Genomic DNA, 23,138 nt, shown 5'->3' with positions numbered 1-23,138 from the left:
CTGTCCCCTGATTGCCCCCAGAACCCCTGCCTGCCCTTGCCCCCCCATCCAACCCCTCCTCTCCTTCCTGACTGCCCCCTGGGACCCCTGCCCCCATTCAACCCGTTTCCTGCCCTTTGATTGCCCCGACCCCTATCCACACCCCCACCCCCTGACCACCACCCTGAACTCCCCTACCCACTATCCAACCCTCCCTGCTCCCTTTGTCCCGGTGACTGGCGGCGCTACAGCCACGCCACCGCACAGCACAAAGCACCGGGTCAGGCCAGGCTCTGCAGCTGCACTGCCCCAGGAGCTCGCAGCCCCGCCACCCAGAGCATTGCGCCGGCGGCAGAGTGAGCTGAGGCTGTCGGGGAGGGGGAAGAGCGGAGGGCCGTAGTTTGCCCACCTCTGCTCTAATGGGTGTAATTAAAAATAAACAAATAGACATAGATGTTGCTTAATTAAAAAAACATAGTTAATGAAGTCCCTGCTCCTATTTCAGTATTATAATTAGACGTGACTAAGCAGACACAGAGAAACAATTGGAACAAGCCCTGGAGCTTTCCTGAGAGCAAAAAGACTGGGAAGAGCCAGATGGCAGTAGAGCGAGGCAGAGGATGTGTCCAGGGAATATCTTCCTTTATAGTCAAAAGATCTCGAAGCAGGGAGGGCAGCTAGGAAAGGCAGAGGCAGGATCAGGGAAGAACTAAGATGGATCAAAGAATTTCAAAAAATAAAATACTGTTTTTAATATGAGTGACTCAAAGTGGATCTGAAGCATCAGATACTTAAATGAACAGTGACCATAAAGTGGAGAGGTTAGGGGGTGTAAAGACATACACAGGTCCTCACATTTGGATTCCTTTCTGTACGACATTCGGATTTTTTCATATTTGTTTTCCAAAAAGCCAAAAATGGCTCTAGAGGCAGGAGAGTTATCCATGCTCACAGGTATCATGCCCATATTGTTGCTTGCAGACATTGTTTTAAATTACATTTTGTAAAACTCTTGTCATTTTTGCTAGTTTTGTTATTGTTTTTCCACATTAATCTTTCACACTGAAATGAACAAATATAGTGAATGAACAGAAGGTTGGGGATGGGTGTATGGCTTGTCATGCGGACGGTGGTTGGTAGAATGTCCTGCCTTTGTGAAAAGTAAATGATGCTGCAAGAGTTTATGTTGATAGAGCTGTATTCATAATGTGCATTGTGTAATGCAATTTTTCCATGCAACTATTCATAACTAAAAAGAAAAGACATGTACGTATCTCATTCTCTGTTTCACTGGTCAACAGGAGTATATACAACAATTCTGTCATTCCATGGAGTGTAATTGTGATGAAATGTGTGCTACTGCAGAGATCTTGAGGTCCAGGGCTCCAAGCAGTTTACCCAGGCAGCTAGAGGTGGCGACAGTATCGGGCTAATGGGGCTCAGGATGTATCCAGACTTCATTGCAGGAGGGCTTAGAAAGAATTGAACTACTTCAGGCAGTGGAACCCATTCAGGTCACCTACATCCATGGGGACCGCTTGTTTTTAATTCCTTGAGGAGTAGGGTTCAGATGGGCTGACTCTAAGTGACTCCCACCAACCTCTGTCTTGGCGTGAGATAGAAAAAAAATTGTTCCCTCATGGGCTCCACAGAAGTATGAGGTGCATGGAACTTGCCCATGGCCATGAAAAAAATTATTGCTGGAGGCAATGAAGAGGTCAAATCATTTAACATGAGACTTTGGTTATTGGGTCATGAATGGGTTGCTCAGAAGAAAATAAACTGGAGAGTAAATCCTGGGCATTGCTCCAGGGAGACAGTGTATCACAAGATAAAAGTTCTTCAGTTCTGAGGTATCCTTGATGTCAGGTGCTTGAACCCTGCATGATGGAGCAGTGAAATTACGGCTGAGTCATACTAGCAGATGAATCTCACTGGATTCAAGCAGAGTATAAGAGGTACTGAAGTAAACTGGTGAGACAGAGGAGATCCCACAGAGAAAACCTTAGCAACAGCCAAGCTTTGAGGAGAAAGCTCAGGCTGAGGTTTATACTCTGCTTTTGTTGTTAATAATAAAGTCTAACCTTAGGAAGGTGATAAGTTTGGACTATGTATAGTGTGTGTGCACCCTCTTCAAAGGCAGGGTGGAAACTCCGTCTGCTTATTTAGTCATAACCTTGTCAATAATTGCTGCTTACCAGACAGGATAAAAACCTCCAAAGGCTTGGACCAAAGTATAGCAGTGCTTTGCTGAAAAATCTTGTGCTGTGCATAAACCTGTCAGAATGAACAAGTTCCACAAACGAGAACTGTCCACCCCGAAAACCCCACCTGAACACCTTTTGGGTGCTTATAGAATCATTCAGAAACCTCCATCACTAGCAACCTGTGACACTATTTGGCACTCAAGAACTTCTAAAACTAAGCAAAGGTTGTTCATAGATTGGATTATTCCATTCTGGGTATATTGAGAGGATTATATACAGTTAGCAATTTAGGACTCAATCTTGTATGAGGATCTGTTAATAAGGATTCCTGTAAAGTCCCACTTACTTCACTTGGAATCTTCCCAGGCACAATGGCCTGTAGTAGTGGGTCCTGAATCAAGATTGGGAACTTATTTTGGATTTTTTTACATGCATGTCTTTCTATTAGTTACCTCAAGTGCACTGATGGTTGGTTTGTTTGATGATAGACTACTGTATGACAGCTCCCTTTAATTTATTTTAGTCATCATAGTCAATGCTGTCGTTGTGTCTACAGTGGTGTAAGCTGATTATTTTCTCTCCATCTATGTTGCTTGCAGATAAAATAAGCATTGGAATGACTCTAATAACAAAGGGCAGTATAAACAGTTTTTGAATGGTTTTCCTAAGTGGTAATAAATTTTCATGGCTGATATCGTCTCTGATTCTGCCTTACAGCAGGCTATTAACTCTGTATCTTTTAGTTAAAATACAGTAAAGTGAAACATTTGTCCTTTTGATGATTGTCTCTGCTTCTACAAACGCTAGTTTTGGAGAATCTCAATTTTTACTGTGTGACAGAGATAATAGACAATATTTAGTTTTTCTCCCTCTTTTCTTTTTCTGTTTGTCTGTGCATGTGTATTATAGGCAGGGCTGGTAGCGTCACATATTATTAAGGTTATCGGACACTTCCCATGATAAGATTCTCTTTTCAGTTGCTTATAACACATGTTTGGGCTGAAATTTTATGTGCCAGCTATCTGGTTTTTTTTGTAATTTCATCCAAACAGTTCCACTATTTCCAAAAATAAAAATGCTAGGGAAGAATAAGTTGTTTTGCCCATATTTTAAAAACTCTTTGAAAAGCTCTAGTGCCCCCATGTACTAGAACAGGGATTTCAGTTTGGGCAGGGGTGTGGCCTTTGTGTCAAGAATTTCCCTTTTTGTTTGTGAAAAGCTACCCAAATTTTTCCAATTTATAAGCCATTGAAAAATCACACTTTACCCATGCTCAGTAGAAACATTTTAGATTATAACAGCTACATTTCTTGAAGTGCTACGAAAATGATAAGTACTCTGAGAAATCAGGCCTTACATATCTCATATTGGGCTCTCCAAATTAGTGGAAACATTTTGGCTTTAATCTCTCTGCATCTCAGTTCCCCAAGTGTAAAATATTTGTGTAAATGTCTGACAATATTCAGAACAAAACTTTTGGGTAGACGAATTTCTATTACACAACCGATCTGAGCTTACTCTAGGGAATCATATACGGGTCCACATTTAAAATGTCAACGTGGACCTGAAGAAGAGCTCTGTGTAGCTTGAAAGTTTGTCTGTTTCACCAACAGAAGTTGGTCCAATAAAAGATATTACCTCACCACCATGTCTCTCTAGTATCCCGGGACCAACATGGCTACAACAACACTGCAAATTACCTGAAGTTTGTCATGTGCATTTGGACTATGGATATTTCAAGTCTGTATCTTTCCTCCTCACTTTTCCAGGCCTGTATAGCTCAATACATTTGCATCCACTCAACCAGCTAAGGTGAGAAGAGGATAAAAAGTAATACAGCAGCTCTCACTAACCAAAACAGCTTCTGCATCTTCTCTTGAGCACAAGGCATCATTGGACCCCTGTTTTTTATTCTGAGCTTTGCCACTGACCTTAATGTGAGTCACTTAAACAGTCTGTGCCTCAGTCTCCTTATCTCTAAAATAGGGTTTAAAATGTTACACATCTCCTAGGGGCTTGCAAGGGTTAGTTAATGTTTGTTAAACTCTATGAAGTCCTTTGATTAAAGGAGCTAGAGGAATATGTGAATTATTACCAATCTAACTGTTTAACATTAATGCTAATGTTTGAAAAAAGACTGCAATGGACACAAGAGGTTGCTTTTGCACAGTTAATTTAAAGGATTTGCAAAGCTCTTGAAACCACAGCGAAATAGGAAGGGTATAGGCTGCCAACCAGCACAACAGCTGCCATGGAACAATCAACCCAGATAATGTGAGTGAACCATGGCTTCCCACTTGTGACTGACACTGAATATGGGATAAATATGAATCTCTATGTAGCAGCCATGACTTGATCTAGTTAGCGAGATGGAGTTGGGAATGCAGACAGCGCAACCCTGTGGAATTATCTGACAGCCTGGATGAGTCAGATTGAGGAACATGGACAGCACTTAAATCTGGCTAGTAAGGGAGCTGCAGAGACCACCTGATTTTTCAGCTGGTCCTTTTTCAAAAAAGTCACCAGCCCAGCTGCCATTCTGTTCAAATTCCTCCTTGAGAAATATAACATGATAGTGATAATATATATTCTTTACTTTACATTTCCCCCCCATTGATCTTTACCAAGAAACAAATATATCAGCTGATTAGTTATACAGGCTCTCAATACTTACATAAAATCTGATGGTGAGAGGCCTTTTCCTTCTGCCTTTTTAACTACCTATGTTTGTTCTGGAGTGCTGTATACCTTTCCTTTTGGTTTCTAAATTTAATCTCTTCAATATGGTCTTCAAGAATAAAATTAATTATGTAATTCCTGTTACACACAATAAGCAAATCCTATTGATTCCTGGGCCCATGGCAGGTGCTCACTTCTGCAGAAGAATCTTGAATATGTCTTTAAAGTGCCCAAACTGTGCTTAATTATTGCTTTGAGCTAGTGGCAATTGAACTTCTTTGTAGTTAAGCACAGGTGAAAGGATTTCACATTTTAGGACAAGGGGCCTCCTGAGTACCTACTATCACTTCCTTCAGATGGGACAAGAGGTTATTGAATTGTTTATTCATAATAAGTTTTCTTAATTAAATCAAGGTAACTTCAAGTTATTAGTGTTGAATTGTTCATTCTGCAAAGAAAATTGTCTAAAAGAGGCAGTAAAACAGTATTTGTTCAATTGCAATCTTTTCTGTTGCGCTCCTCTTGATAAAGATTCCAACAGAAGATTTACACCTTCTATAAGAGAGAGTCCCAGTTACTGTAGCTCTGTTTTCCTTCAGCTCAGTCAGTCTGCATGTCATCTCCAGGTATACATTGTCCTGCTAATCAGAGTTAAACAAGAGAAACTGTTAATAAATCTCTTACGGTTTACTATAATATCTCAATACTGAATTAAAATAATTTTCAGTACGAAAATTAACTCAATTCGTGGCAGTGCCTATACAAAACTTTATCTCATCAGCTGCAGCTTAAGGATTGATTATGGCATCTCCTTGCACAGCAGTGCTGAGGGTGAAGGACTCTTTCTGACCTTCTTATTGGTGCTTGCTTTGTGCCTAAGCTGCTTCTTTTACTGTGAGTTTCTTCCAATGCTGTGAATTTCTCTTCTGTTGTGCATTTAGTGTTTTCCATTCTTCGTTACAGAATGAGCTGCTTTTTTTTGTTCCCTCTCCTCTGTGTTTCCATGACTGCCTCAGTTTCAAGGATTTTTGTCCACTTTTTTCCTCAACTTCAGTGGTGATAGAGAGCTTATCTCTTAGGTGTTTGGGTAAATTCAAGTATCAGGGCTTGTCACTTCTCCATTGACTCAGCACCTGATGGACTGGTCTCAGTTGCTTCTTTAGTGCAGGCATAATACGCTGTAGCAGTCTGGCTGAGAAAGCTCTTAGAAATCTCTGTGAAGTTTTACTTTTAAAAATTTTCTTCAGTACATTTTTTGGATGTCATTCCACTTCCATAAATGTTTTAAGAATCATTGCAGAGCTCTTTCAAACAAATAAAACATTAGTCTGTATCAAAGTCTATTTCCTTTACGATATTGCTCTGTAAAGTACACATATTTTAAAATAATGTTTTAAAAAGTAGTTTCTTTTATTAAACAATCCTTCAGGAGTCATCTTGGTTCTTTCTAAAACCTTGAATCAGCAGCATTCTTCAGCCAGTTAAAGCCAATGGGACTGTTCCCCTGTGTAAAGCGAAGTATGTGTGTGTTTGCAGGATCAGGGCCTAAGTTTGCTGAGCATTGTATAAACATGCAATGTAGTTAGTTAATTTTCCATTTAACAAATATACATCTCTCTGTTCCTATTATATTAATTTTTTTCCTTTTGTGCATAAGTTAAATATGTTAAATGGGAAATTAATTCTGTTGGAAGTTCTCCACATGAGAAACACAATAGAAGAGATCATAATAGAACTAACACACTGTTTTTGAATATTTTGAACATAATGGCGTTGCACAGCAAACAAAATTTGCGAGCAAAAATTGAGTACAGTGGGAATACTCATTGTATTAGTCTGGGAACATAATGTAGTAACTGAGAACATAATTTGGTCTGTGTAGTCTGTATTATTGATTATAATGGATGAACTGAAAGAACTTCAAGATCCCAGTCTAAATTTACAGGACTTGGAGAAAAAATGAGATCTCTCTGCTTGACGCATTAGATATAAAAGCCTATAAAAAGGAAAACAGCATGGAATGCTGCAACACTATTTGTAGTCAGTTTTCAAAATCATTATTTCAGGTAAAAAGGGACAGGATTTGGTTAGAGCTGGTTGGGACTTTTCTGGCAAAACGGTATTTGCGGGGAATATACCTGTTTCAACAAAACTTTCATCAGGAAAGTTTTCTCAGGTTGAGGATGGAATTTCTGATCAAAACCGAAAAGAGAGAGAACCCCGCTAAGAATAACCAATAGCCCAGTGGTTAGGGCCTTCACCTGGGAGATAGAGGTTTTAGCCCATAACCTGAATCAGGCAGTGGGTCCTCTCTCAATCTCTCCTTTTGAAGCTGTTCTGCTTTGGATAGCTAATTCAATGTTCACTGGAACATGGACTTGAAGCTGCATCACCCAGATCCCGTTAGTGATTGCCCTAACCACTGGGCTATAGCGTAAGTCTCTTTCTCACTAGCCCAATGCATATTTAATTTTTATTTATGCAAAGGGCGCCAACAGAGGAGACAGACTGAGACTGACTAGAACCTGGTGGTTAGGGCACTGAACTGGTATGTGGGAGGATGACAGAGTAGGGGTTTGAACCCTGGTCTCCCGCATGCTAGATGAATGCCCTAAACACCAGGCTTTTGTCTCTCACTGTCTGTTGTTGGAGCTCTTCCACTTTATATAAATAATTAAACATTACTCATGCCAGAGAAAGAGGCTGAGTCAATAGCCCAGTGGTCAGGCATTCGTGTAGGAGTCTAGGCCTGGTTCAGACGAGGGACTGGAACCTGCATGTCTGACATCTCAGCTATTGGCATCTGAGCTATTGGTTATTCTAGGGTTGGGTGTGTTCTCTCATTTTTAACAATAAAAAGAAGAAGAAGAAGAAATGTCTTGCTTTTATCCCAGTGTGGAACAGGAAAATGTTTGAAATCTCCAATATTTTCACAGGATGGAAAAAAAAATGCCTGCCCCGCTTTAGATTTGGTCTTACATGTGGAACTTAGTTAATGATTCTGTTGGTAATGAATTTGCTAGAACAGAGTTTAGATCTTAGACTGATACTTGCATTGATTCTGCAGTGCTAACATAAGTAGAAAGTAGTAAAAACTTAGTTTTGTTACTAAAGGCAGCTTATGATTCAATACACAGTGCAATAAGATCTCTTGGGTAAACATATGATCTCTTGGATCACTTTCTGTAGTACTGCACTAAGCATTTTCTTCCTAATTGTCACTACAACCTAATCCTGGGATCATGTCCTAGGTCCTAGTGTTAGAGCAATTACACTTTTTTCTGCTTTGTTAACTGAGTTTCTTCTGAGGTTGCACAACTATAAAATATCTACTAGCAGAGAGTATTTCCCTGGTACGGTAAAGCCAATTATGGGCATTTTGGACTTGGCACATGTCTATTTATCTAATAATATTTGGGTATTAACATAATCTTTTCTTACATGTGTCTGCTGTCTTTTTTAAGTCATTGTGCCCCATTTGCTCCTTGCCTGTGGAATAGGAACTTCTGCTTGTGCAGTGGGAAAATAGAGAATATGAATAATACCAACTTCCTGATATGGAAAATTTATGTTTCCCCTGTTTCTCAAAATAAGAGTTCAGTGGGACTTAGCTCTTGTATATACCCTGGATGAATTTTAAAAACACAGGATTTGTAATAAATTTGGGTCTATGCACCATACACTTTTTGATGAGTGTGCCAAAGTTCCAGTAATACATGGGGTTCTAAAATATTTTCATCTGCATTGCTCAAGCCACTTTGGCTGAGACTCAGAATCACACTGGTCTGATTATTTCTAGAAAACAGATTCTGCTTTTAAACTCAAAATCTGATCCTGCTCTCATGTACTCCCACATAACTCTGTAGACTTCAGCGGGGTTACACCTGTTTACTCCTTTGTGTACTCTAAATGAGATCAGAATCAGGCCCTAAATTAAGTTAGCGATGTTCATTTTTGAGAAAATATTGAGTGTCCATCTAATATATTTGCTTTGTACAAAATAAATGGATATTATAAATAGAAATACTTAAAAAGTGTGTTTCATTTGGCAGGCATTTGATGTTCTTGGAGGTATTGAAGCTTACCTTAAGCTCCTTAACTCAGAGGGTTTAAGTTTGCCTATCTTGGCAATGAAGCATGAGGAATTACAGGGAGAAATTAAAGACTGCACAGCTGATGCTTTGCAGAAGGGAAAAGCCTTAGTTAGTAAAGGAGATTCCCACAGGTGAGTAAAGAGTGCTCTATTGCTCCATATTTTTCGACTGTTTCAGATCTTCCACTAACCTGATCGAGGATAAAAACTCATTTAGGGCCAGTCTGTGCCAGTAACTCTTTGTGTATGGGGCTAAGTCTCAGTGGCATGACTGCGTCCGCAACATTTGTCATTATTATTTTTCACTGATATCATTTGAACAGATTGCTCTGTCTCCTGTCACAAGTTTTTTTTTTTTGTTTTTTTTTTTAGAACTGTATACACTATAACATCAATTATATACATCAAAAGCTATATTAGTGCATGTGGCTGCAGTTATGTCAGTGAAATATTTAGGAAAAGACAGTCTGGTCAAGATAAAATAAAATAAAATGTCAACAGATGGTCATTTTTACAACCCCAAATGCAAGTGCCTACCTGTATATTAAATTTAATAATTAATAACAGATGAACATAATACATATTAAGCTAAATGTAAGAATATGAACAGTTTCTCTGCTTCTTAGTGACCTTCATTTATTAATAAAATAACCTTTATTTCCCCCCATCTATTGTTAATAGCAAGAATGGTGTAACTCTATGGACCTGAGTGGAGTTACTCCTGATTTACACTAGTGTAACTTGGATCAAAATCAGGTTGATTGTTTCCTATTCTTCACAACTTGGTAGGAGATTGATGTAATGGTAATTAGCCCCATTGCAGGGCTGTAGAAAGCTTTGCTTCAGTGGGGGACTTCAAAATCTATGTAGGAACTCTCTTCACTTCAGGATCCTGTGCTATCACTTACAAACAAACAAACAAAACCCTAGCAACATTGCACTGACTTTCATCCAGAGGGGGCCCTCTAGTCCTACTGCATTCTGTGAGTAGCTCCCACTGGAGTTATTTAAAGCTTTGAGCCAGGCAAAGAGGGCCTATAATAAGTTCAGTGACTTTACCCATAACACACACAGCTGGTTTTATTGTTCTTGCTGCTGCTTTAACACCTACTGGTATTTAAACAGATAAGCAGAATAGAAGAGAGGGTTTTCCTCGGCTTGCTTTCATTTCAGTGGTTTTCTTAAGCCAGCAGCAATCACAGACCCCAGTGGCAGCAGATACAATGCAAACAGTATTCCACATTGCATGGCTTTCTAACACAGCATTGATTGATGGTATGGAGTCTGCAGACCTTGTGAGAATGGATCCATAAAATCACTGCAGCCATTAACTTTCTCTCTCTTTTTTAAACGTATTCACTGTGTTTGAGTACTCTGCTTCAGACTAGAAGCCCATGTCGCACTGCTGGGATATTGAAACCCCAGGACAGGTCAAGAAGGAAAGTGACAAATTGACATGAAGTAATTGTGTTAGAGGTTTGCGGTGAAATTAAATAAAAATCCCCCTGTATAGGCAATACTGATAGCAGCAGTGCTAATATGTTCTACTGTTTGCTGTAGGAATGTGCCCTTACTGAAAGAAGACAAACTCTTTTCCAGGGACCTCTAGTTAAAACTTCTCATATCCAAGTTAACCGTCCTTTATGGTATTAATATTTTAGTTTTTGAGCATCCATAATTGTGCTCGACATTTTACAAACAAATAAGAAAGATGTGGTTCCTGTCTAGAAGACCTTATGATTTAAATATGATAAAACGCAACAACTAAGAGCAACAACCAATATGTGTAGCGAAGGTTAAAGAAACAGAGTCACAAGGGGTCACTCAAGTTAATTATACACATCTTAATAGTTTATCAAAATATGTATATTTTGAATATTGAAATTTTCCATATCCTAGCTTTTAAACAAAAACAGACACCTCCCACTTCCTCAAGAAAGAAAACAAAAACCACACGTCTTCTGTTTTTCCTCCTTCCCCTGCTGATTTCCCTCCAATCCTGACAAGTTCACTCACTACCTAGTTTTAATCTTCCCCGCACTGAGTCCAGGGCCGGCTCCAGGCACCAGGCACCCAAGCTGGTGCTTGGGGTGGCACCCGCGGGGGGGGGGGGGCGGCAGGAGGCTTTTTCGCCTGGGGCGGCGAAAAAGCCAGAGCCGGCCCTGACTGAGTCAGCCTTTATTTATGCTCTATCATCATCCATTATCTGAGACCAAAGTGATCAAATCCAGGTGCCAGAGTTAGACTCCTAAATCTGCATTTGGGCACCTAAATCAAAGTAGCTTGGTTTTCAAATGGCTGAGTACCTGAAGCGTCCATAGATTTCAGTGGGTGCTGCAGGTGCTTAATGCCTCTTAAAAGAGAGCAACTTTTATATAGATGCCTAAGTATGGGTTTGAGAACTTAATTTTTTAGGCATCCAGGTTTGGAAATGTTGGTCTAATACACTAGCTTTCTTCTTTCAACTTCCCCAACATACACTCCAAAGAACAGCTCTCAGAGTCAGGAACTGATGACATCAGAGGGGTGCACAGAAGATGCCACCTTTATGGTGCTCCTGGCAGCCAGTCCTGACATGTGTCATCTTCAAGATAAGTCACTGCCCCCAGAAACATTTTGAGCTCTAGCTAACATGATGCTTCTGAAAGGAGAGCAGGGAAGTCTTCCCTCTTGATCATTATGAAACCAATGTGCTATTGGAGGTGCCATCTTTCAAATGAGACATAAAGCTGAGTACTGACTACTCATCTTAGGAGACTGGCTAGTACTTATAGAAACTGTCCCGTCTTAGGTGATCTGAGTCGCTAAGGGCCTATAGGAGTGCTGTGTCAGGAAAAGGGAGAGATTTTTGGTGGGATTATGTTTGCAGAAAGTAGGTGATGAGTGCTTCTCCCCACCCACTTGAGGTAAGATCCTTTAGTTACTTGGTGTTCAGCAGAGAAAAGGATTTGGAGATGGAAGGGATCTTAGTTGTGACAGGTGAGTGAGAAGACTTAGTGGGAGCTGAGGTAAGGACACTGCAGTGCAGGGAACAGGAGAGAGACAGCAGCAGAGCTCACCTGGCTTCCATCATTTACCTTAGAATCTTGAAGACATGTACTCTTGTCTTTATGGTATGGCCTTTAAAGGTTCTATGGAACTTTCAACAAGTGTTCAGGGTGATAGCCCCAACTTTCAACTTGTGTAATTGTATTCCTTCCTAAATTCACTCTATTCATTCAACTGGATATACAGTATTCTTCCTATTTTCCTCTCTTGGGCTGTTGTCGAGTGTCTCTGTCCTGTGTTAAACAGCAGTTACTACATTTCAGTCCAGAGATGGCTTCTTTACTGTGGTGAGTGAAATGATCCCTGTATAGGCCATATCATTTTCAACGTATTTTTGAATTCTTCAGTATGAGAGTCCTAGGGTGAAATCCTAGCCCCAGGGAAGTCTATGGGAATTTTTAGAGTCAATGGGGCCTGGATTTTACTTCTAGAGTCCTGGATAGAGCCAAACTTAATACAATATACTAAGAAACCAGGTTTTCTAAAATAAAACATTGGGAGTCAAGGACAGAGAGTAGAAGGGGAAGGAAATTTTAATTTCCCATCAGAAAGACAGTAAAAATAAAGGTCCAGTTAGGGAAGGAAATATAAAAGAATGACCGATGCAAGAGAAGAAACAAAGAAACAGTGTTTTTACAGAAACATACATGGGAATCTCTGTTAGGACTTAGTGCAGCATGTGGGTATTGAAGAAGTTTAGTTGTATGTTTAAGTGGCTGCTTTGTTATACAAAGGAAAAGAAAGGTGTATTCTGCTAATGTAATAGATAGTTAGCTGTCAAGTGCTTACCATCTGCTAAGAGGAGCAGCCAGTAGAAATTTATGTGGAATTTGAAAGCAGGTTACAGCTCCCTGAAAGAGTAATTGGAACAGAATAGTAGAGACTGTGCCAGCAATGCCCCTCTGCCATGTACATTGGCCAAATCCCCCACTTGGTAAGGCAACGCCCATCTTTTCATGTACTGTGTATATATACCTGCTACTGTATTTTCCACTCCATGCATCTGATGAAGTGGGTTCTAGCCCACAAAAGCTTATGCCCAAATAAACGTGTTAGTCTCTAAGATGCCAGAAGTACTCCTCGTTGTTTTTGCTGATACAGACTAACACGGCTACCCCTCTGAATCAAATAGATTAAAAAATCTAATTCAAATTTTTGTTTCAAATGAGACTATTGGTAGAATATAGTTACTGATTTCATGTGAGTTTCCATTTTTGAAATGAAAGCCTGTTGAAGATTCAGTTGCGCTGTAGAAAATGCATTTTATATTAACTCAAAATTTCTTCAATCAATTGATTTTTTTTCTATTAAGAAAACCCTCATTATGATCCTGGCCAGTCTGCTTGCCTATCAGTAGTTTAAGATTTTCCCTCATTTCATTGCTGATTAAGCTCATTTTCACCAAGTCATAAATTAATTATTTGTATTAAAGTTATGCAGAATCAGTAGTACTTTCCAAGATTTTATGAAGCTCTACGTAATCATCTACAGGAGGTATAACCTTAATCTCTATTAGTGTTTGAAGGAGCTGCACTGATAAATTAAAAGGAATATCTCTTCTTTAAGAAATGTTGAAATAGAGGGACAACTTTTTGTAAATTTAAGGTTAGACTGAAAAATAAGAGGTTACAAGTATGATGAGAAATTAATTTGCAAAATTCTAAACAACTTTATGGAATAAGTATGTCCTTTTTGCGATCTTGGATTTTCTACGGTCCACATTTTCTCACCAGATTCAGTCTAATGCCATACTCCATGGCATTAGATAGGCATGGTTGATCGGGTATTCCTCAACTTCAGTCAGGATGGCTGAACTTGGTCTTCTGAATCACTGGAACTGGCCGTATATAAATAGTTGAATTAAGATAAGTACATTAGGAAGTCAGCAGAAATTAAATTGACAAAGTTCACACTTTAGAAGTATTCGTCTTCTAAATTTTGGATTTATTTATGTATTTATTTATCTTTGTCAGAGACAACTTCAATAATAAATTAATATGAGTATTAATTCTTTTTTATGCACCATCTTCAAATCCTAATTCTATGTGATGACTTGTTTACAATTTGGAGAGAACTGCCTCAAGCATTCATATTATTGCGAATTGGCACCCTGGTGCTTAAATGTTTCAGATTATAAAACAATCAGTGCTTTCTCAACTGATTTATTCTACACTTCTATTCAAACAGCATCTTTAAACAAATGTTAGCTTAGAGTGTGGAGGGAATGAGATGATAAGTTTTGTGCACTTACTATAAGAAAATTGAAACATTTGGAGGCAAAGTGAAATATCCTTTTAAAAATAGAAATCTAAGCCACTTGGTATGTCAGATATTTTCAATTGTTCATGTTTCATTTCTCTCCCTTCTGCTCAGTTCCTTTAGGGCCAGAATCTACCTTACTCCATAGGTAGTGCAACTGAAGTCATTAGGATTAACAGTGCAAGTAAGGGTATCTCCGTCTGAGCCTTACTTATGCATTGAATGTGAAATAATTTGTTAGGCAATGTCATTTCTCTGCTCTGCTCCTTAAGATTTTTATCTGCATTATTACTGTTACGTTTTTTTAAGACTTGAATTTTTAAAATCTTGCTAAATCATTTCTGATATGAAACAGAAGAGCTATTTTTATTCACCTACTGTCATCTTGCTGGTGCACAAGCCAGGAGAAGTTTTAACAGCTGTATTGTTCCAATTTAGCTCTTGGATGACTGGAATTCAGGAAATGATAGAATATGTTCAGAAAAGAGTGGATCAACTAATCAGACAGTGTCCTGCTTACAAAGAACTTGCTTTAAAGAAACAAGGGCTCACTGCCTCACTAGAAGATTATCTAAAGAAGGTACATTATAAAAGGCATCGTCATTAATGTATTCATGCAGACTGCATTGAATTTCTGTACTATAGCTGTTAGAACATTAGATTTCGCTTCTGGCTGAATAATACCAAATAATGTACTTAGCTGGTAGAGAGGATAGGTGAATTGTACCTATGAAATGCTTAGTGCAGCTGTAGGCACCAGTAAACTTAAATGCCTTGCTCTGAAAATGAAGCTGATTCTACAAACACATTATACCTATTAAATAATAAATCATGAATTTGCTTTAATAATGAGCCCTTTGTTTTGGCAAAGATGAGCAAGCAATCCAGGACTGTGACTTGCATGTAAGTTTCCTGCATTCTTTATATTTTTTTCCCAATTTTGTTTTGTGGACAATGAGAAAGGAGGTGAAACAAACTTGGGGGACAATAGGAATGGGGATTGTGAACCACAGCACAGGTGATGTGATTTCTCTATGCTGCCAAAGGAAAGTATATCACATTCACAATAACAGCTCCTTTTACTCATTAAGGAACTGATCCTGAAAGATACTGAAAGCCTGCTGAGTGTCTTCAGCTGCCTCTGGCCTCTGTTATGTTACATTAGAGCTAGAATAGGCACTTAGGGCTTCCCTTCGAGCCTATGTGCCTGCTCTACCTCTAATGCAATATAATATTTGTAGCAAGGTTCATAGCAAAGACATCCCAAAGTGCAGACCAAAACAGTTAAATCATATTTAATGATTCAATCATTATTCAATATGCAATTTGACATTTCATAATGTACACATGATGCTTATAGTGAACTATTCTGAATCAAATGGGAAGAAGTCAATTTGCTATCCATGGATTCCTTTACACACATTTTCTATAAATGAGGTTTCGGGATATTGGAGCATGATGAACATACTGCAAAGTTTAAATAGTCTAGAAGAAAAGACTGGTATCTGCTGTTGGTCTCACACAAAAGGCCTCACTAGAAAAATGTGAATCTAAATCAAATGAATTCTCTAAATGTAACTATTTTTTACTTCATCATTTTTAGACCCACATTTTCATATGTGGTCTCTGATTCTGGGTGCCTCAGTTTTGGGCACCCCGCCTCAGACACCCAGAATTCGAGGACATTTTGAACATTTGAGCCAAAAGGTCTCAGCTTTTCTCACAGAATGCTACCTAGTGTCTCATCCTCCCAAGTAAAACACTTTCCATTGCAACCTCCCACTAAAGCCAAGCATTCTGAAGGATCTGGTGCTAAATTAGGCTCCCTTTGACACATACAGTTCCTGGACCAAATTCAGAAGCCCCATTTTAAAATGGATGGTAGACGTGAATTCACATTCTTAGCAGTGGCTATGTATACCACATATAGAGTCCTCTGCAGCTGCTCTTCATGACCTATCCTGTTGCCAGCATGCATGCATAACTCTTGTTGTCATTAAGGGAAGTTGTGCGCACATATCTGCATAAAATAGACCTTTTAGATTGCTAGATAAGTTTTAAAGATGTTTTATTTTTTTTTTTTTAAATGGCCTAGTCTATAAAACAAAACTTTTTTTTTAAAACATGAAGTATCTTGAAAGTATTAAGTTAAAGGCAGTAAATTCTAGATTATAACATTGTGAAGCTTCAGATTTATTAAAATAACAATGCTGGATTAATTAGGGATAGAGAAAAACAATTTAGATAAAATGAGAGCGCGCAGGCATGAATCTTTGTCCCAAGTGCAAACCAGACCTTCTAGTTAGATTTGAAATAGTTAGAAGAATTTGGTTGGTTGGTTGGCTTTTTTGTTTTTGGCATCCTCTGTATTTCCTGAAATCAAAGTGGTGAAATGCCAAGAGCTAAGTCTGTTCCCTCACTTTGTTCTATTCAAGTTTGTGTTTTTATAATGCCTAGTGATGTAAATTAATATAATTATGTATATATTTTATTTTTAACTAAAGGTATCATTGTCAATTAAAAAAGTCAGTCCGATACTTGAAATCAGTATGGATCCTGGTTCTTCTTTGACTGAGTCAGAGAAAGTTTTGAACGAATACCTAGAACTGTCTAATCAAGCTAAGGTAAAAAAAACAAAACAAAAAAACTTTTCATATGCTATTACCCTAAGTATTTTTAGACACAAATGTATACTTTAAAAATTCCAAAATTGCTGAGATGCTCAGCTGGGGATGGGCATGTTTCCTTAGAAGGAAAATAGGTCTTCATTTTTATTAAATCTTATAGTCCATCAACAATAATATAACTAAAACTGCAAGCAGGTAATTCTTACAGTTCTCATCTTAGCCCTATCTTTTTTAGTATCATCCTATCCTCTGTTATTATCTCAAGACCCAAACACAGTCAGATTTTAATACTCTTGGAAATGTCATGTTCTTGATGTATATCACTGATCCACCAACTTTTGGGGTGTCAAAAATTACATGTTCAAGAATGTGGTCATCAAAAATTCCAGTTGTGAGATTGTCTCTCCCACTCAGGTTCCTTCATGCTGGGTAAAAGAGCTGGAATGGTATAAAAGCCCAGGTCCATGCACAGGTATTGTAGAGACAGCCATAAGGCTGCCTTCCAAGAACCCCCGCAGCATGAATCATTGCAGGGAGGCTGTTATAACCAGATAGGCCCCAGTGCCCCACAACATACAAAAGGGGCTTTAAAGCTACTTTAGCACTCCCCCCACCCCCACCTGCCCACTTTCTACTAATCTGTTGGAATCTCACCCCAGCTTCTTATTTCAAGGCTAAGCTGGGAGCTCTTTAAAAATGCAGCTATACATATTCTCTTTGGAACTAGTCCCAATTTGAGCATATTTCTGAAAACTCAGTATCTTTGTTGTTCATTTTCCTTGTTGCCTTGTACCAGTTTATATAATCCAATAATTTGATTTGTGCAGTAGCACTGAAACTAAAATTCACATACAAGCAATTCTGAAGAGCACTCAGCAAGAATATAAAAATACCAGAAGCTTTGTAGGAAGAGCCATTCTTTGTGGCAAATGAGCATGAAATAATTTTTGCCAACATTTCTGCTCAATTTGTGTAACACTATTCTGACGCGGATATTTCCTTTGCCTGTTGTGATCTTTCTCTAGAAACTGTGTAATGTGCTTTGACTACAGTATCCTCGCCACCTACCCATTCCTTCTATGGAATTTCACAGGGTATATAGCTTGCATTCTGGCTGAGTTTCAGAGATAAATATACCATGTGCTATGAATCCAAAAGATGGACGAAAGTATCCAAAGCTATCTTAGGCCTCTAGATATAGAAATATATGCATCAAACAGTTTTCCTACAATAGTTCATAGTTCTGATGCCATCCTCACAGGTGCAGTTTTGGATGATAACATTATGCAAGCAGGACAATAATTCCATAAATTCACATTTTAAAGTATTTATGTATTTTTTGAGAAAAATTGGGATCCAGAAGTCATTTGAAAAGCACATAAGCAAAACCCTCTGATTTGTTTCCTGAAATGATTTACCATCATGTTTGCCAGAGTTTTCACATTTAAGTGAAACCCTGGATCCTTTCAATGCTAGGGCTGTAAATGCTAGCTAGGCTTTTCACTAGGGTTGGATTTTATTCGTGACCATTCTTATGTGTTCTTGAGAACGAAGTGTTGCTGTCAAAGTCCTTTCTGGCAATTTATTCACTGGGTTCCATGTAATATCAAACCAATATCTAACTTGAGGAAGAGGTGTTTCAGATTTTATAGGGCCCATTAGAAAAAGTAGGTGTAACACTTGAGTAAAACATTTGTGCTTGCCCAGAGTTGTCAGCTAACACAGTAGAGCTGAAAAACAGAATCCTGGCTGATTCTACCAGTGTGGTGGTAATGTCCAGGAAATCTGCACAACCAACCCACAGAGAGGAGGGATAGCTCAGTGGTTTGAGCATTGGCCTGCTAAACCTACGGTTCTGAGCTCAATCCTTGAGGGAGCCATTTAGGGATCTGGGGCAAAAATCTGTCTGGGGATTGGTCCTGCTTTGAGCTAGGGGGTTAGATTAGATGACCTCCTGAGGCCCCTTCCAACCCTGATATTCTATGATTCTATAAGATACTACTGTGTTTGGGGAGTGGAGACATGATGTGCTGTTTGGTCCCTATTCTGATTTTGGGGGCTTGCAGATTTGCACTGCATGGGAACTTACTGACCATACTCTTGGTTGTGGGTGGCACATCCCTTTCCTCTATCAGCGTTCCCAGGTGCAGAATTTCCATTGCTTTTTTGTCAAGTGGCTACACTGATTTTAAATATTCAGACCCACATTTTTTCCATTTAAAATTAGCAAATTTTATTATGTTCAGGCTTTGTGTTTGGTTTCAAAACTGTCACAGGAGATGGATGTTTAGCTTTGGCATTTAATGTACATTTTGAGTTGTTCCTTTGCTATCTAGGTGGGTGGGTTAAACAGAAAGAACCAATACTACCAGAAATTAACATTAGGATGTGAATTTTCACGAGCCCTTTCCAATCACCATATACTGTGTTCTATGCTTATGCCCTCATAGGAAACATCCCATGAATTGGAAGCAGCTGTGAGAATTATTAATGAAGTGGAAGAATTTGAACCTGCAGAGGTGGCAGCTTTCTCTAGCAAAGCTGATCTTTTAAATGAAGAACTGACAACACTTAACAAAAATATTAGTTCAAAACTAGATGTTCTAAAAGCTTATGTGGCATTTTTAAAGTCAGCGAAGGAGGTAAAGATTCCCTACTGAATTACTGGACTTCATTCTGTAATTTTACAAGAAGGAGAGAGAACAAGGGTTTTGTCTAGCCTAAAATAGCATCTAGGGCTGCTATGCCAGGGAAGCTGTGCAGGCCTCCTAGCCATAGGTGGCAAGTTATATGGGCCCGTGGTGCCCATGCTCCACCAATATTCAGGAACGTGAGCCTGGCTCCACCAATGTTTGGGCTTATATTTTACATACATTTTGATGAAAACAGTATCTCTGTTCACAATTGTCCACTGAGCATCAACTTGAAGGACACACTTAACCTTATTTTCATAGGCGAAGGAACTAAGGGTGCGGGGGGTGCTGCAGCACCTCTACTTTTTACACGGGGTCCCAGCTGCTGCCCGGGGCTCCGCTGCCGGCCCCGCGCCCAGGGTGGAGGGAGTGGACAGGGTAGGATATATATCGACTTACAAGACAGGTGTGGGGGGCAGGACTTGGACCCGTTCTGGGCACCACCAAAAATTATACAAACTTGGCACCCATGCTCCTAGCTACACAGCCTATAGGCTGCAGTCTATTCCAAATGAGGTCATTTTCTTCAGATAGGGCCTCAGTTAAATCAGTGCAAGAACTGTGTGTAGTCCAGCCCTGGTCAGTAAATTTACACAAGCATAAGGATTTGCATGCATGCAGTTTTTGCACTGATTTAACTACATTGGTTTAAGACACCAATGTAGTTAAATAAGTGCGACCCCTCATGTGGGTATCTATATAAAAGTGCTAACATTGGTACAGCTTGCCTCAGTAAATTAACCAAAACCAAGCTATATGATCTAATTTCTTTATATTAGTATAATTCTATCCACACTAGGGTCCGGTTTTTCTACCAATGTAATTAAATTGGTAGAAAAAAACAATTTAGTTAAATTGGTGCAAAAAATGAGTTAAAATGATGCAAGTGTAAACCACTCCAGTTGAGACCATAATCAGTCCTTTCATTTCTAACATGCATTTGGTAACTGATAAACCTGGGCTAGGGATAGAACTAGGGTTTTTTGGATCCTTGTTTTTAAATACTTTAACACTATTAACTAATATTTTCCTTGTATGTTTTAAACTAAAATGAGAACAGAGGTGGAACTGGATCTTTTAGATAAATTTGGCCATAGTAACTAAGCTCTCAATTCTAGTGACACTAATTAAGAACAAGATCACATTTACTTGTTCATATCCTAATGTTTGACTGTCAGTATTTTTTTGTTTGTCACATATGTTGTTGTATTTATCTAATGTTAATTTTTGTTACTTCACATTAAATGGAGCTAAGCAACTTATAATATTTACATAATAGATGACAGACATTGAACAAATTGCTAACAACTTAAAAACATATTGCTCTGTGTTTAGAAGCTCTCGTTGAATAATAAACTTTTCACTTCAGTCCCTAGCCTATTTGCCAGCTGTTAAAATAGGTTTCTGGGTTACTTAACACACTTCTGCTTGTTTTATGATAGTCCAATTTTCTGTAGAGGAGGATGTGGTTTAAAACATGGAAAGCATTCATTAATGTATTACTCAAATCTACCACCATGTCTGATTTTAGAGATTGAGGCCTGTACTTTTATTCTTGCATTTTTCTGCAGGTAAATGACCAAGCTCAAAGTCTGAAGGAATTCTATAAATCTGAGCCTGTGCAAACAGAGAGTGAAGCTGAAAACAAGACTGTGATTGAGTCAGCTGATACTCAGTGGCCGATCGTTTTAAAGAAGATTCTTTCCATTCAAGATATGGGGCATGATTTTATTAATTCATTAAATATGGTGAGACTGTAGTTCACTGAGTTATCACTGTAGCAAGGATTAATTGTTAAATTCACAATCATAACTTCAAATATGCACTAAACTACAATAACCACCGACAGATTAAGAGTAGATCTTGTATCCTACTCCCATGCCCCGAGGAGCTTGCCCAGGGCACAGTATTTCTATTGTGTGTCACGGGGGGGTGAGGGGAGATTATAATTAGAGCTGAGTAAAATTTGGAATTTCCACCTGTGGGAAATTTTGACACTTTATTTATTTATTTATTTATTTATTCATTCATTCATTTCAAAATGGGATTGATTTTTTTTTTTTTTTTTGGCAGCACAGAAATTCTAAAAAAATTTGATTTGGAAATGGCAAAACATTTCATTTTGACATTTGCAATAGAAACAAAACATTTAGACGTTTCTGAAATTGAAATGTTTCAATTTGTTTTGTTGAATTCACTCCAAAGGCTCCTTTTCAAGTGAGATCAACATTACACTGCATTTCCCAAGCATATTGCCTTATGAGAGGCATAGTTTGGGTCCCCCATTGTCTCCTATGAGCCCGTCTCCTTGGAGGACTATCTATGTGTCCATGCTGCATTGTGGAGGATGAAGTCCTCCAGGGAGACCGACTCAAAAGAGACAGTGAGGGACCCAAATTAGACTTTCCATAAGGCAATGCTAGTAAAATACCCTTTAATTTTTTTAACTGATTTGAAACCAGATGTTTTGGGTCAACTCAATATAACAAAATATCTTGATTCAGGCTGAACTGACCCAAAACAAAATATTTCATGTTGATTTTCTCATCAGAAAAACTAATGTTTTTAGCAAATTTGAAAATTTTGATTCTGCAGAAACTGCATTTGCTATCAAAAAATCATTCCCATGGAAAATTCCTGACCAGCTCTAATATTGATGTCATGGCTGTAAAGCAAACACAATATTGATGGCTCCAACCCTAATAACAGTAATGTGGTTAAATTGGGAGGAAATTCTTAAGTGAGAATTATTTTTAACTTGAAATTTCAAAGGAAGTTAAGGCAGCTTAAACATTTTATCACCACCTAATTCTTGTAGATTGATCTTGCAGAATTTGAAAACCTTCCATTACAGTGCAGTAGGGCATGCCTGGATATGTAACGCTCTTCAGGCCATGCAGGAATTGCTAGCAAGTGAACAGCTGATCCAGCTGCGTATAAGGATAAAATGCATTTGTAGACAATTTAGAGGTGAAATCATCCCTCCCATAGTTTCCATTGATGGATCACTCCCATCCCATGCAGAATGTGAGTGAGGAAAGCTAGGTCTGCACCTCTCAACCCTCTTCTGCACCTTGTGGAGGGCAGTTGGCATATCTGGGATCTGCATGAGTAGGCTGGACACTTGGAAGCCAAGAGCAAGTAGGCCAGCCCTATGTAGTTTAAGCAGAAAAGATTATATAGCTTGGGATGGTATTATTTCTCCTACTGAGGTGCCTTCTGAGAATCCCAGGGGCCACCACAGTCAGGATCCCTGTTAGCATGATTTTGATGGAGCTGTGCCATCTGGGGTTGTGGAAGCACAGGGTCTCCATGCAGATAACCCTGGCCTTCTGCAGATCGCTGATCCTGTGTCAGGTTTGTGGGCTGGCCCTAACTCCTATTCCACTGGGGTTGCAGCAAACCGCACCCATCAAAGGAACAATAGGGGAGGAATTCTGCCAGGAGATCCTCATGAACATTTTCTCCCGAACCCCCTTCTTATGGATTTCTCCAGAGGAGGAAAAGTTTCAGGCCATTGGTCTTTAAGTGAAGCAGTGACCTCCAGATTGGA

The 23,138-nt window shown here is 39.0% G+C and overlaps 1 protein-coding gene across 2 annotated transcripts in view; it reads left to right on the top strand.

Annotated features, from left to right (window-relative positions):
• CCDC141 (coiled-coil domain containing 141) overlaps positions 1 to 23,138 on the top strand; it is a 144,864-nt gene that overhangs the window by 87,230 nt on the left and 34,496 nt on the right. Inside the window, exons 8-12 of one of the 2 annotated variants that reach the window (XM_024204039.1) lie at positions 8,918 to 9,090; positions 14,704 to 14,845; positions 16,770 to 16,889; positions 19,343 to 19,534; positions 21,157 to 21,333. In XM_024204039.1, the coding sequence (XP_024059807.1) occupies positions 8,918 to 9,090; positions 14,704 to 14,845; positions 16,770 to 16,889; positions 19,343 to 19,534; positions 21,157 to 21,333 (804 nt within the window). Of the gene's footprint in view, positions 1 to 8,917; positions 9,091 to 14,703; positions 14,846 to 16,769; positions 16,890 to 19,342; positions 19,535 to 21,156; positions 21,346 to 23,138 lie in introns of those variants that run through there. The other variant, XM_024204042.1, reaches the window with a different exon arrangement.

Source organism: Terrapene carolina, unplaced genomic scaffold, assembly GCF_002925995.2.
Source record: "Terrapene carolina triunguis isolate 2854851 unplaced genomic scaffold, T_m_triunguis-2.0 Scaffold62, whole genome shotgun sequence".
In the NCBI taxonomy this organism is placed as follows: domain Eukaryota; kingdom Metazoa; phylum Chordata; order Testudines; family Emydidae; genus Terrapene; species Terrapene triunguis.
This window is presented reverse-complemented; position numbering and strand designations above follow the sequence as displayed.